This window comes from Madurella fahalii (assembly GCF_045866475.1).
Source record: "Madurella fahalii IFM 68171 DNA, scaffold_3, whole genome shotgun sequence".
NCBI classification, from domain to species: Eukaryota; Fungi; Ascomycota; class Sordariomycetes; order Sordariales; genus Madurella; species Madurella fahalii.
Window position 1 is genome coordinate 4,730,206 of NW_027263973.1, and position 12,827 is coordinate 4,743,032.

At 55.2% G+C, this 12,827-nt stretch overlaps 5 protein-coding genes across 5 annotated transcripts; 2 read left to right on the top strand and 3 right to left on the bottom strand.

Annotated features, from left to right (window-relative positions):
- Positions 1-585: 585 nt before the first annotated feature.
- On the bottom strand, positions 586-1,770 carry MFIFM68171_06772 (uncharacterized protein; the record flags this gene model as incomplete). The annotated part of the gene is made up of 1 exon (XM_071062192.1): positions 586-1,770. One exon carries the CDS (start codon positions 1,768-1,770, stop codon positions 586-588), a length of 1,185 nt encoding a protein of 394 aa, XP_070918293.1.
- A 643-nt stretch (positions 1,771-2,413) lies between these two features.
- ALG10 (glucosyltransferase) lies at positions 2,414-5,613 on the top strand (the record flags this gene model as incomplete). Its single annotated transcript, XM_071062193.1, has 9 exons — positions 2,414-2,481; positions 2,601-2,654; positions 2,847-2,940; positions 2,998-3,051; positions 3,683-3,778; positions 3,836-3,924; positions 3,980-4,500; positions 4,548-4,685; positions 4,739-5,613. 9 exons carry the CDS (start codon positions 2,414-2,416, stop codon positions 5,611-5,613), a joined length of 1,989 nt encoding a protein of 662 aa, XP_070918294.1.
- Positions 5,614-5,988: 375 nt separating this feature from the next.
- Positions 5,989-6,522, bottom strand: MFIFM68171_06774 (uncharacterized protein; the record flags this gene model as incomplete). The annotated part of the gene is made up of 1 exon (XM_071062194.1): positions 5,989-6,522. The coding sequence occupies one exon, from the start codon at positions 6,520-6,522 to the stop codon at positions 5,989-5,991; it is 534 nt and encodes a 177-aa protein (XP_070918295.1).
- Positions 6,523-9,241: 2,719 nt separating this feature from the next.
- On the bottom strand, positions 9,242-9,745 carry MFIFM68171_06775 (uncharacterized protein; the record flags this gene model as incomplete). The annotated part of the gene is made up of 1 exon (XM_071062195.1): positions 9,242-9,745. The coding sequence occupies one exon, from the start codon at positions 9,743-9,745 to the stop codon at positions 9,242-9,244; it is 504 nt and encodes a 167-aa protein (XP_070918296.1).
- A 1,827-nt stretch (positions 9,746-11,572) lies between these two features.
- Positions 11,573-12,346, top strand: MFIFM68171_06776 (uncharacterized protein; the record flags this gene model as incomplete). Its single annotated transcript, XM_071062196.1, has 1 exon — positions 11,573-12,346. One exon carries the CDS (start codon positions 11,573-11,575, stop codon positions 12,344-12,346), a length of 774 nt encoding a protein of 257 aa, XP_070918297.1.
- Positions 12,347-12,827: the final 481 nt, after the last annotated feature.

Below are 12,827 nucleotides of genomic sequence, written 5' to 3' on the forward strand. Positions count from 1 at the left end.
GATTGGGTCCATATCGATGAATTATATGTATGAATATGGAAAGAAGGGCGTGATGATCGCGGGAAGCTCTGTATGATCGAAATCGCTAATGTTTACCGCTTCGGTGAACCATGTTGACCAGATTAGAGCCGCATTTTCTAGCAGCATTGCGTTATTGGTTAAGCGATACGGTCAAGACCTGTCACTTCTGCAGGCCGAGGGGAGGTTTCATTTATCTGTTTGTGCTTTGCTGACTCGATACCTTTCACTGTGCACATCAATGCACAAAGACGCTGCATCGGACCGCTTCCTTGTAGTCATTGAATGTAACCAAGCCAATGCTTCTGAATCTCAGGCATTTCCAAGGGGCAATATACTCCATTGCGTCAGCCAATGGAGAACCCACCTCAAAACCGCCCGGCCGTTTTCCAGTAGGCCTTCAGTCCTCGTGAGGTCCCGTATCTTAGGACCTTGGCCTGTGTGCGCCATCCCGGCGGCCGCAGTTGACGCTAGCTCGTAACTCTCCGCTGCCTGGCGATCCGCGTCTACCAACCCTTTAGCACCGCCGTACGCCCGTCCTCCCGCACGTTTCGACTGTGGCGACTTCTAATCCTCATCCTCATCATCGTCATCGTCATCATCCCCGCCGAGAAACGTAAACTGCTTCGGCGCCCTCCCCGCCCCAGCAGCCGCAGCCCCAACCTGCACGCTCTCTCTCCTCTCCAGACCGGGAGCTCCGGGCGCACCCGCACCCGCACCCACACCCGCACCAGGACCCGCGGCATCGCCGGCAGCACCGCCGGCAGCCATCTCGGCCAGCCTCTGCCGCTCCCTCTCGCGCTCGCGGGCGTGCTCCTCCCGCGCGCGCCGCTCCGCCTCCTCGCGCTCGCGCTCCTCGGCCTCCTTGCGGGCCGCCTCCTCGGCCCGGCGCCGCCGCGCCTCGGCCTCCGGGTCGTGGCCGCGCGGGTCGACGCCGCTCTCGGCCAGGCGCTGGATGGCGGCCAGGGCGCCGCGGCGGATCTTGTCCTCGGTCGGCCACGGGTAGAAGGTGGCGTTGTGCAGCGGGTTGACGGCGGGCTGCAGGTGCGCGGGCAGGAGCGTCTGCGTCGTCGTCGTCGTCGTGGTGGTCGAGGACTGTGACGGCTGCGACGGCTGTGACGGCTGCGAGGGGTGTGAGGGCGGCGGAGGCTGTTGCTGCAACGGCTGGTCCGCCGTCGGCGTCGGCGCGCTGGTCATGGGGTTCGGCGTGCCGACGCCGCCGTTGAAGCTGAAGTTGAAGGACGCGTTGGGGGTTGGCGCGCCGCTCTGGGTCTGGCGGAACGATTCGTCGGGGTCTGCTTGCGATTGCGGCTGCGGTGGTTGCGACGCGAGTGGGGCCGGGGTTGGCTCGCTCGGTTCGACGCCGTTGGTTACCCCTGGCGGGGGGAGTGTGTTACGGCTTATTCGCCGGGCGTAGTTGAGGAGCTCTTCGGTGGTGAATGGGTGTTTCGATTTGCTCGACGGATAGACGGTGACGGGGACGGCTTTCAGCTCCTTGCGCATGTTCCAGAGGGACCGGAGCGTGTCCTTTATTTGAGTATCAAGGAGTGACGTCTCCTGCCGCAATTGCTGGATGCGGGCGTAGTTGTTTTGGTGTTCCTCGAGCAGTTTGAGGCCTGCGAAGAGTTCGGCTTCGGCTGCTACTAGCTCCTCGGCGAGCTTCTCGGAGGGGTTGTTCTTGGTGAGGGAGTCGACCATGTTGGCCAGGGCGCTCTCAAGCCGCGCAAAGCGGCCATCGAGGTCCTTGTCCATATTGGATGCGGCGCTCCTTGGCTGATACAATCGCACGACCAGGTTATCGGGTGGTGGGTGGACTCGAGAAGCGCTCGGTGTAAGAGGCGCAGAGAAAACGAGACAAGCAGCGGAGAGGACGCGATGGAATGGATTGTCCGGTAAATCCTGACAGAGGCGAAGAGTGAGGTGGAATGAAATAAGAAGACCCCAACAAAGCTTTTATAAAGCGCTTAGGATTAGATGCCCCGCGACGGCGCAAAACTAAGATGCTGAAGAAGTGGCTGTGATAATGTACAGTACGTACAGTACCAGCACAGCGTCCCCACGGGAACGATAAAGTTTGGAAAGGTGGGTCGCCTGCAAGAGACTGGTACCCGCATGTGATTGTCGCCTTAGGCCGAAAGGAGCTGGATGGTCAGCCGTATCTGCCTCAGGCCGAAACATTTTCCGGCTTTGTCCGGCAAGAAACTCGCGCGAAACGCAACATCTTGCTGTCGCCCGTTCCAGATTGTTTCGCAGCCATTGAAGCGCACCCTCGCTCTTTTCCGCCGCGGTAGCCATAATGCCTTCTCCAGTACGTCTCAATTCACTCTCAGCCGGCGCCACTGAGCATTTCCAGCCTCTCCTGGCCTGCGAGGCCACGCAACGAATCCAGCTAACAATGTCACGCCAGTTCGCTCGCCAGGGTGCTTCCACCCACCCCACGTACAAGAGCCCCTACGGCCCGAAGTAAGCGCCCATTGCCCTCGTACGAATTTGAGAACGACCGAGATAGGAGGGGCAGCGCTGCAATCTTGGGGCAAAAAGGCAGAAGCAATGGATGGGCAGACCGCTGACATTGGATGCAGGTACTTCTACCAGTCCCACGTCGCCGGTATTACCACGCAGACTGCTATGCGGACGTAAGTCGACACTCTACACTACTATCTATTGCACGGCACAGGTTCTGGGAAGGGCGTGGAATGTGCGTCAGAGGAGCCGGTTAAGCTCGGCTTAGAATCGAAGCTTGCTCGCCAAGGACAGGACAATGGCTTTCTCTAGCATTGGCATACTATAAAATTCGGGGCTCTTGAGCACAGCTAACAGTTTCCCAGTGGTGTCAAGGCCGGCCTCTACGGCGGCGTTGCCCTGTTCACCGTCATCTTCTTCGGCTCAGGCATTCCCAGGCTACAGAGGGATATTCTTCAGGTACGCCAAATCCGCGACTGGTGCATGCCCAGCACCCTTGTGCTAACTTACATACAGAAGATTCCGTTTGTCGGCAACTATTTCGTGCACGAGATCCCGGCCTCGGACAACGTGAGTATACCCGAATCCAGGCAAGCGTGGTACCTGCTAAAATCTGCCATAGCCGTTCTAAACTGCGGATCGTCGAATGGAAAAAGGGTAGTGGTTGGCGCTTGGGATCGGGGGTCCGGGAAACCATTTGCGCTGCCACGTGTGTATGTGGACCCTGTGTAAAAAGAACTGTCAGCGTTTTAATAGACATTCCCGCATAAACTAGGATTCCTTCGTTTTCGTCAGCTTGGCAGCCCTAATATCTTGCGCAGCGGCTCTTCCGATGAGGCGTGCTCTGGGGCAATTTGGCCTGGCAATGTACTGGCGCACGGACCCTGCGGGCGCCCCTCAGGGAGGCACCTGAAATGGAAACAGAGCAAGAACAACTCCAACCCGAAAACAAACACGTCCATCAATTCCACCCGGCAATGGTCCCCTCAATGATACTTCAGGTGTAGACTGGTTATGACGTCCACTCATTGTTTAGAACTTTCATCCGTCCTTGGTTGCAATGGAGGTTACCCATATTGTGCTCGATACGGTGAAGCTGCTCAGAGGTCCTGTCATCGCCTACCTACTCAGCCGTTATCTCCATCCATTTTCAGGCCCAGAGGCAGTGCCGTCCACAATTAAAGGATTTTCACCGTGGCAGACCGCACTCGTCAAGATTGCCAGCCTCATATTCGTTGCCCTAGCGGCGGGATCCTGGCACACGCTCGTGGACCGATGCGTCCCTGAGCCCTATCTCGTGATTGCTTAACCCATTTCCATACAATAAAATATCGTGCACTAACAACCGAGCCAGGATGAGGTGTTTCACATTCCCCAGGCGCAGACGTACTGCGCAGGGCGCTTCGGGGACTGGGACGACAAGATCACCACCCCTCCTGGCCTGTGAGCATATTCCCTGCCCCCGAATGCGCTCACTCATTGACACCGGTTGCAACAGCTATCTCTTCTCGGTGGCAATCCATAAATACTGGGCGTCTAAAGAATGCACGCCTTATGCCCTGCGGTCGACCAACGTGTTTGCTACACTCCTGATCGCACCGCTGACGATACAATGCCGGCAGCTGATCGAGACGCGAAGTGCTGAGCGGGAGGGCAAGCCGCTTCCTCAGAGCGCCTCCTTCTACTCGTACCACACGGGACTCAACATCGTTCTGTTCCCGGTGATTTTCTTCTTCTCAGCCTTGTACTACACCGACGTGGTATCGACCTTGGCGGTCCTTGTGACTTACCGGAACCATCTGGTCCGCCTGGGCCCTCAGCGGCCGAGCTTCACGAACGATGTGTTTACAGTTGTTATGGGTGTTTTGGCGCTGCTAGTGCGTCAAACTAACGTCTTTTGGGTCGTTGTGTACATGGGCGGCCTGGAAGCCGTGCATGTGTTGCGTTCTGTTAAACCCGCTGCCCAGGACAGCGTGAGCAAGGTTCATGACCCGCCGTTGAACAATTCAGGACCGGAAGGTAAGCTCTCTCAGACTCCGTGATAGAAGTATCTCCTAAACTGTTAGATTGGATCTTTTGCACGGTAACTTTGGGTATCACTGCCGCCCGCAACCCCGTCCGGGTCATGAAGCAGATATGGCCTCACATCACCGTTCTTGGGCTGTTCGCTGGTTTCGTGGCCTGGAATGGCGGTGTCGTCCTGGGTAAGCCTCCATCAACTACTCGATCATTTGCACAGTTACTTAGTCTTTCTCAGGAGACAAAACCAACCACATCGCTACTATCCACCTCGCACAAATGCTCTATATCTGGCCCCTCTTCGCCTTCTTCTCCGCTCCGCTCTTCATCCCCTCCATTATCTCGCTCATCTCACTACCCTTCCGTTACTTCCGCTCCACAACGCCAACAGTCGGTTCACCACGATCCTCCACCCTCATTAATGGTGGTTACACCCTCCTCGCCTTCCTCCTCTCGCTCGCCATAATAAAATACAACACTATCATCCACCCCTTCACCCTCGCCGACAACAGGCACTACATGTTCTACGTCTTCCGTTACACCATCCTCCATTCGCCGGCCCGCCGCTTCTCTCTGGTGGTAGCATACACCCTTTGCCGCTGGCTCGCGTGGGACACACTCGCCGGTGGCAGCCCCACCACCGACAGCAGCAACACATCCACGGCCAAGCCGGACACAGTCCACGCCCCAAAATCCCCACCCATCTCCAGCAGCAGCAGCAATAACAACAATAGCGGGACCCCTCCGTCAACAAGCACAGTCATCCTTCTCTTCCTCGCCACCGCCCTCTCCCTCGTTACTGCGCCCCTCGTCGAGCCGCGGTACTTCATCCTCCCCTGGGTCTTTTACCGCTTGTTGGTCCCCGCTTGGGAAATGCCCGGTTCCTTCCCGTTCGCGAGTGGTCGTCATGGTGGCGGCAATGACAACAAAGCACCAACGGGTTGGCTCCACAAGCTGGCGCGGAAGCTCGACTTGCGCCTTGTCCTCGAGACAATCTGGTTTATAGGGGTCAATCTAGGGACGATGTACATGTTTTTATGGAGGGGATACTACTGGCGGGGGGGAGACGGGGAGGTGTTGGATGGTGGGAGGGTGCAGCGGTTTATGTGGTAGGTAAGATGAGAAGATGATGGATGATAGATGGGTGACAAAATCTGGAAATTTTAAGACTGTGAAGCAAATCCCGGTCAAGGCATTCTGTGGTATTTTAGCTAGCGGTCAATATATTTGATAGACAAACAAATGTTGCGTTGCCTTGGTCGATATCTACGAGTAATGTTAATGCCAGTTCAGTCCCTTTTTCCCCCAGTACCCCAACCTTATCAAAGCCAGTATGTTGTGAGTATATGTTATGTATATGGTCCCAGTACCCATCCGTCCTCTAACACCGTTTCCGTAAAACGCCGTGTTCAAGCACTCCCATCATTCTTGATCCCAATTCGTTATCGTCATTAGAGGCAATTAGCCATGCATCATCCCAAGTCGCCATCACAAACTCAACTGGTCCAAGCTCAATCTATCCCCGCTTCTCACCCGTCGTACCACACCCAACTTGAAGAACTTTTCCTCCCCCGTGGCCGTCCGCCCACCAATGTACAGCTTTTCTGCCCCCAGCGCGTCCCTGAACCCTTCGCTACTGCTATCACTGCCCCGCCTCCGGCCCCGATTATGGCTCCCTTGCTGCGGTATCGGGATGCCGGCGCTATGATGGTGGTGGTGGTGGTGATGGCGATGGTGATGCCTCGGAGAGTGCAACGGCAGCTGGCTGATCATGCCCGACCGCGATGTTGACGGAGGCGGTGACGTCGCTTGCGATGTGGCCACCGCGGCCGCAGCCGTAGCCGCAGATGTTGATATCGACCGGGGAGCTGTGGACGAGGCGGATGCGCTAGACGAGGATGTTTGCGTCGCGTGTTTGTTGGGTTGCTGGGTCGAGGCGCTTGCGCTTGATAGCGAGGCGGGCGCGTTCTGTCGGAAGGCGGCGAAAAAGGTGGAGAGGAAGAAGGGGCGTTGCGACGACATGTTGGAGGTCATTGGATTGGTTTGAGTTGATAGCTGGTTGCGGTTCGAAGCGGATGGTAATGTTGTTGCCGGACTCGCGAAGGCCGATGGTCCAAGAGGTGCCGCCTGCGGCAGTAGATGCAAGTTTGGGTCTATCGGGAACGCCGGCTCGTGGGGACGGTTCAGGGTGCTGGGGCCGTGGCCCGGTTGAAAGGTTCAGAACCCGGGAAAGGAAGTCTCCCTTGTGGGCCTCAACGCCACCTCCTGAGAATGAGTGACCGTTCTCCGTTCTCGCTCGATGGTGTCTGGCTTGTGATAATGATCGCCGTTTGCCCAGCAGTAAAGCTTTATACCTCAGGCGGCAAAATGTCGCTGCCCGGCGTCAAAGTTTGCCGTCGTCCCGAGTCGCGCAATATACTGCCCATCAAGGTGCGTTCGTTCGCCTCGTCTGACCGCTCGCCTCGTGCAACAGCCGCGGTTAGGATGGTGAGGGAAAATGTCGACCCAAAAACCGAGGGCCATAAAAGTATGACGACTAGCGTCCTGCGAAGTCAAAAATCACAGGCGGGTGGGTGGCATCGATGCAGGATTTTGAGAGAGCAGAAATGGACTGACAGCCGCTTCTTCCCGTAACAGCATCCTGACGTCGAAGAGAAGGCTGCCATGCGGTCTGCAACCGGTCATGGTGGGACTCGGCCAATTCCGGAACAGAATCGGTCCAATGGAAAGCGAAAGCAGCCCTGACCAGGTGCCTGGGCCGGACAGAGAATTACCCCGCCTGTGATAGGCTGTGAAGGGGGTTCGGGGGGGCCAGAATGGCAAATCCTTTGTGCGGGGCAGCTCATGCCATGCCAACAGCCAAAAGCCACCGCGGCTGCGGGCCTCCCGAGTTGCTTAGTGTAGGCAAGGTAACTCAGGTGAGGCCGGGAGACAATTGCCTGATGACTCAGTCAAATCGAGTCCGAGGGTAATCACGCGGGCAGAAAAAAGAACAAAACCAATCTCCTGATTTTAAAACCTGCAAAGCAACGCTGCCGGCCAGTCCACGCCCTATCCTCCGGTGTCTCGGCACATTCGCTCGTCTCGGTGGGGACTGCCAGTCAGCAGTTCACCACGTAGTCGGTCAATAACCCCCTTTCCCCCTTCAAAGCAGCAGGCTTTTGGTCAAGCATATTTGGGTCTAAGAATCTGAGGTGTCGCGCTACAGGAGGCCATGAAGGGGCAAAATAGTAGCTTCTGATTGAGAGAAGATAAGGTACATTGTGCTGTATAGTACCTGTTAAGCTCAATAACGGGGAGAAGAGCGTGATAATCGCACAAAGAGGTCCTTACCTCTGGGCGCATGGCAGCGCTCAGGCGCCAAGACGACTTGCTTGCAAGATGAGTAAACTTACCCGCTCCCCAAAACTCAGACACCGCCCATACTCACGGCCCGCAAAAAGTCAATCCAATTACAGGGCCTGATGCTTGCTCTCCGCCTCCCACTGCGGCCAAAGTTCCTTCATCTCGACAGAGTACCAGTAAGTCAACACAATTCTCCGACTCAACCATGATGGCGGCCACCAAAGGGGTCCCCAGCCTGCCTCTGACATTTATCTTGGCTCCTCGGTCGAGCAGCTCTTTCACCACATTCTCGTGCCCGCCCCAGAACGCCTCTATTGATGGCGTGTTGCATGCCTTATCGGTGCTTCCAGCTCTCGCCCCTTCTTTGAGCAGATGCTTGACCACACAAACATCACCGAACTTAGCCGCTGAGTGGAGCGGCATGCGGCCCCCGACGTCAGCGTAGTTGATGTTGAATCCCAGATCCAGTAGCCTCTCAACCATGTACAGCGCGTTGCCGTCGCGTCTTGCTACGGCCCAGTGCGAAGCCGTCTTCCCATAGCCGTCGGCTTTATCTCACCTTAACTGGCGCTTGCGGTGGAACGCACAGGCTAATTCAGGGCTCCCATGATAGCTCACTACGTGGGCAGCCGCGATGGGCCCCGCGAAGTGCGTGCGGGAGTTGATGAGGCGGACCTGGAATGATAAGGATAGATTTCTAGGAGACTCCAGGAGTATGAGAAGTCCCTCGATGTCAGACGGCCCTGCTCTGGACAAGTGGTGGGCCCAGTTTGAAGAGGCATACCCTAACAGCTGATAGTGTGTGCCGAAGCTCAATCTGTGTAAGGGGCCGAGTTGTAAAACTGACCCACGCCAGTGCCTTGAGTGTCAAAACCTTAATGGGCTCCTCCTGCTTCTCATCCTTACCATCGTGTCCTTGTATGCGAGATCTATGGTTTCTGAAGCGTCGGTTCCCGAACCGAATGATTGAAGCTTCCATTCTACGCCGCGCTGTGTTGCCTGGCTGTTTAATGCATTCATGGTAAGACGTGCGAGAAGAAATCTGTGGAGGGGAACAATGTACAATGGACGCCTTGGTTAGCCACTGTTCGCCAAGCCAGTCAAGGGTTGACCGAAGGAAACGCATCGACTACTCCTTGCACGCCATCAGCCTTCTTAACAACCTCGGATCTGGATTTTCTTTCCAAATCGGGGCCCCCGGGTAGTATGGTCTATCAGCTTTGCCATTTCCTCGTTCAGATACTTCTCAAAGTCTTCGCTCTTCGCCCGAAATATCACAGAACGGCAATTGCTTCCAGACCCGCCAGGTGCGAAAACGAAGGAAACACATCTAAGTTACATATATATTTATCTATCCAAGTCCCGCCACTTACGCTCTTCGCCCAACGGATACCGGTCAAGCCTCCAACGTTCTTGTTACAGCGACGACACAAGTAGCCCAGGCAGCAAAGTCGACCGTCAGCATGCGAATCCGGTTGATCGAGAGCCACTTATCCAGTGAAGCGTTTGCGTCGGTACGTTCCTTCTCCGCATCCAAGATAGCCTTGACGGACGGAGCAATAACGGGCACGAAGAGCAGGTGGCCAACCGAGAATGCGGCGGTCGCAGCGTACCACCAGAGCGAGTGCTTAGCGACCAGGGCAGGGCGGCACACGTAGAGGTTGGCGATCGAGGACCACGTTGTTACAGCTAGAGAACCGACCACGAAGAGGACCCCGCGATGGAAGAAGGTGTTGAAGTACGATGGGAGCAGCGGCCGACTGTGCGTTCGATTTTCCGGGCGGTTCAAAATCCCGAGGAAGAAGTCCTGATCTGACGCGTATAGCAGCGTACATGTCGCACTAACCAGCGGTGCGGCGCGTAGCATAACGATGGGGTCGAAAATAAGTCTAGAAGCCATCTTGTATGAAGTTGCGGGATTTAAATTCAATAAGGGCAGCTGGTGCTGACGATGCAACACAAGCGACAGTGCTGGAGCCAAAATGGCTGACGCTGCCGCCGTGACAACACTGGACCATGCTGAATGCCAGGCCATTGGTCGATTCCTCATTCCCCTGAGTAGCCCTGCCTTCAAGTGGAACGATATGCGACCCCGCGCTTCCATTCCACTTGCACTAACGCGGGATGGACTCAGTTAATAGTACCAACCTTGGTGTTTTGTCGTCTCTGCAAGTTGTACCATGGATGGCCTACCACAATTGAGCTCACTGGTGTTGTAGAGGTAATTAAGCGACTTTCAGACCAGAATAGGCAGCCCACAAGGCTCTAATCTATAGCAGCATCCAAATAGGCTTTGAATCTCGGTAAGGATACTGATCTTCATTGATTCCCCATCGACGCTTTAGAGCAGAAACGAGAAGTACCTATGTAGGGGTTCAGTTACTAATGAGTTGTGCTCTCCGTAGGAGCTTAGGCCGGGGAAAGTGGGAGCCGGGCGGTTAGCATACCTCTATGATGCATCGCATCAACAGCTTAACCGGGCCCATTGGACTGCTTGGTTGCTTTGCCCATTACTCTATCAGCATTCTCTAGAATTGCCAGGGTTGAGACGGCTAAGCGTAAATCACAGAATTGAGACACCAGCATCAACGGGCGACTCTGATGAATCAAACCGATCGAACCTCTTTAGTCAGTGCGCGCTTGATACTTGCTATGAGCACTTCTGGAGCTCGGTTTCATGGGTTACTGTAGTCCGGGGTCGGCCTCTTTCTAACCACCAGTCCATAGCCAGCGGCCACTCCAGAGCAAAGTCACCGTGAGAGAAGACCTCTACTAACTGATATTATAGTTTTACACATACGAATGTGATTAATCTTTCATTTCATTCGCAGCATGCTAAATATATCCATCCCTTCTAGCTGACCGACGAGAGATTCGCAGCCTCGCGACGATTAGAAGGATTAAGGGAGAGGATGAATTACGCTTGTTGGTGGCTGTTTACAAGCTGAGATATGGTTGACATCTTATGCTTTTCCAGCGGCTGACGGATTGCGTGATTGTCTTTGTTTTGATGGCATCATTGACGAAGATCAGTTCTCAGCGTCGTCTACCCATCTTGCGGCTTCACTTGGAGGCACCTTTGAAGTTAGCCATGTCGGAAGAGTCACCGTTATTGTTCATGTTCTGTTCGTGCTATTGAGGATTCACCATATCATTTACAAAACCGGAGACGGGTCGATCTTGATTTCATCCGATCTTAAGTGAATTTTTGGTTTTTGTAATGCCATTTATCAGCACATTGTAGACAACTATATATACAGCCTGCTGCCTTTTCCACGTCCTCAATCTGTTTGTCCCTTCTCTGACTTTTCAACTGCCACACAAGCTTTTCTCCCACCAACACACCACACTTGCTTAGCCGTCACTCGAGCGCTAGGTCATGGTTGAGGAGCGCGTGTCTACCCATCTACTCGTCCCAGCTGAAGACAGTATTATCGTCGCGACGGGTTACGATTGTAATATGAAGGTCGGGAAAAAGAGCTCTGAAAACAATTCCAGCGCCGAAATTGTAAGTTTTCTAATGAAGTCATGTCGCACCAGGCTCTTCGTAGCGCTTTCGTTACCGGCTATCCATGGAGCCCGAATTGTCATTGTCGACATCATTTTTCTGCCACCGCTAACACTTTATTTGAAGGACCGGGCATTTGGAGAGTCATCTGGATCATCGAGAAGACGTACCCCCCACCGTCAGCGCGCGCTCCAGCGACAACGTGAAGTGGCACATGAGATGCCCGGCAACACAGGGACACCCGCAACTACCTTGACCGATAGCGACAACAGCAACAAGGAAAAGTCGTTACATCAACCCCAGCCTCTCGGCCAAAGTCCCCATTCGAAGCGTCGACCCACAAATAATCTCAGTCAAGAGCATCACCCCGGCCGGCAATCCAATCAGCAGGGGCCTCTACCGTCTGAGCAGGGCAAAGATCTTGAACGCCAACTCTCACAGAAGCAAGAGTCACTAGCCGTGTCTACCGAGGATCTCTCAACGCCGCAGGTGAAAGTAAACGTGGCGATCCACAATCCTCAGGACGACGGGAAGAGTATAGCGGACCTGGCGGCTGAGGTTACCTCATTGAGAGAAACGAACCGCAGCCTCGAGGCCCAGCTCGAAGCAGCGGCTCGACGAGCGATTGCCGCCGAGGCCACTGCCGAAACTAACAAACAAACCGCCGACAAGCTCGAGATCGGCCTCAGCGGGGCACATGCCGAGATCGCATCCCTCAAAGCCGAACATGACAAGGCTCTCCAGACCATCAGGGGATCGAGCCTCCAGCGGCTTCTGGTGCCCGACGAGACCATGGAGGCCAGGCTCATAGTGATAAGCCAAGAGGTGGTGGCCATGCAATCCCAGCTCCTCGCAAAGGGCGCGTTGATCAGGCGGCAGAAGGGGCTCATTGAAGAGCTGAGACAGCAGAAAGACCGCCTGACGGAGCAGCTGGCCGCCGCCAACGGGAATGTCGCCGAGCTCACCAGGATCGTCGAGGCTTTCTGGTCTTAGCACACCATCCCGAGCACACAACACTTTCCGGTGGCATCTCTGATGCTCGGATACAGCCCCTCGGACAGCTTGTCAAGAGATATGGTAGCGGGCTTAGGTGCGACGTGTCGGCTATGATCAAACCGAGGGCTGCGGTGTTTCTGCATCAGGAGCAGCGTACCGAGCTGGTGGAGGTTGCTGAATTGATAGGGGGTGCTATGGCAGAACTGGCTTGTGGAGTTGCGGGCTTGGGTGGCCATCTGGAAAGAAAAGAACATGATTGCCTTATGCATTTCAGGACGGATAGGGGGAACCAGCTGGCAGAGGGTTTTGTAGTCAAGTGGCTGTGTGCAGTAGGCGGGGCAGGGGCGTACATAGAGCGAGAAAACCGTTGTGTAGGGCTCTCAACCGGGACTGACCACTTTATCCACTCCTTGATCATCATGAGTTATGGTCGATTGACTTCGTTGTATCGTCCCGTGCACGTAGAAGCCGAATCCCC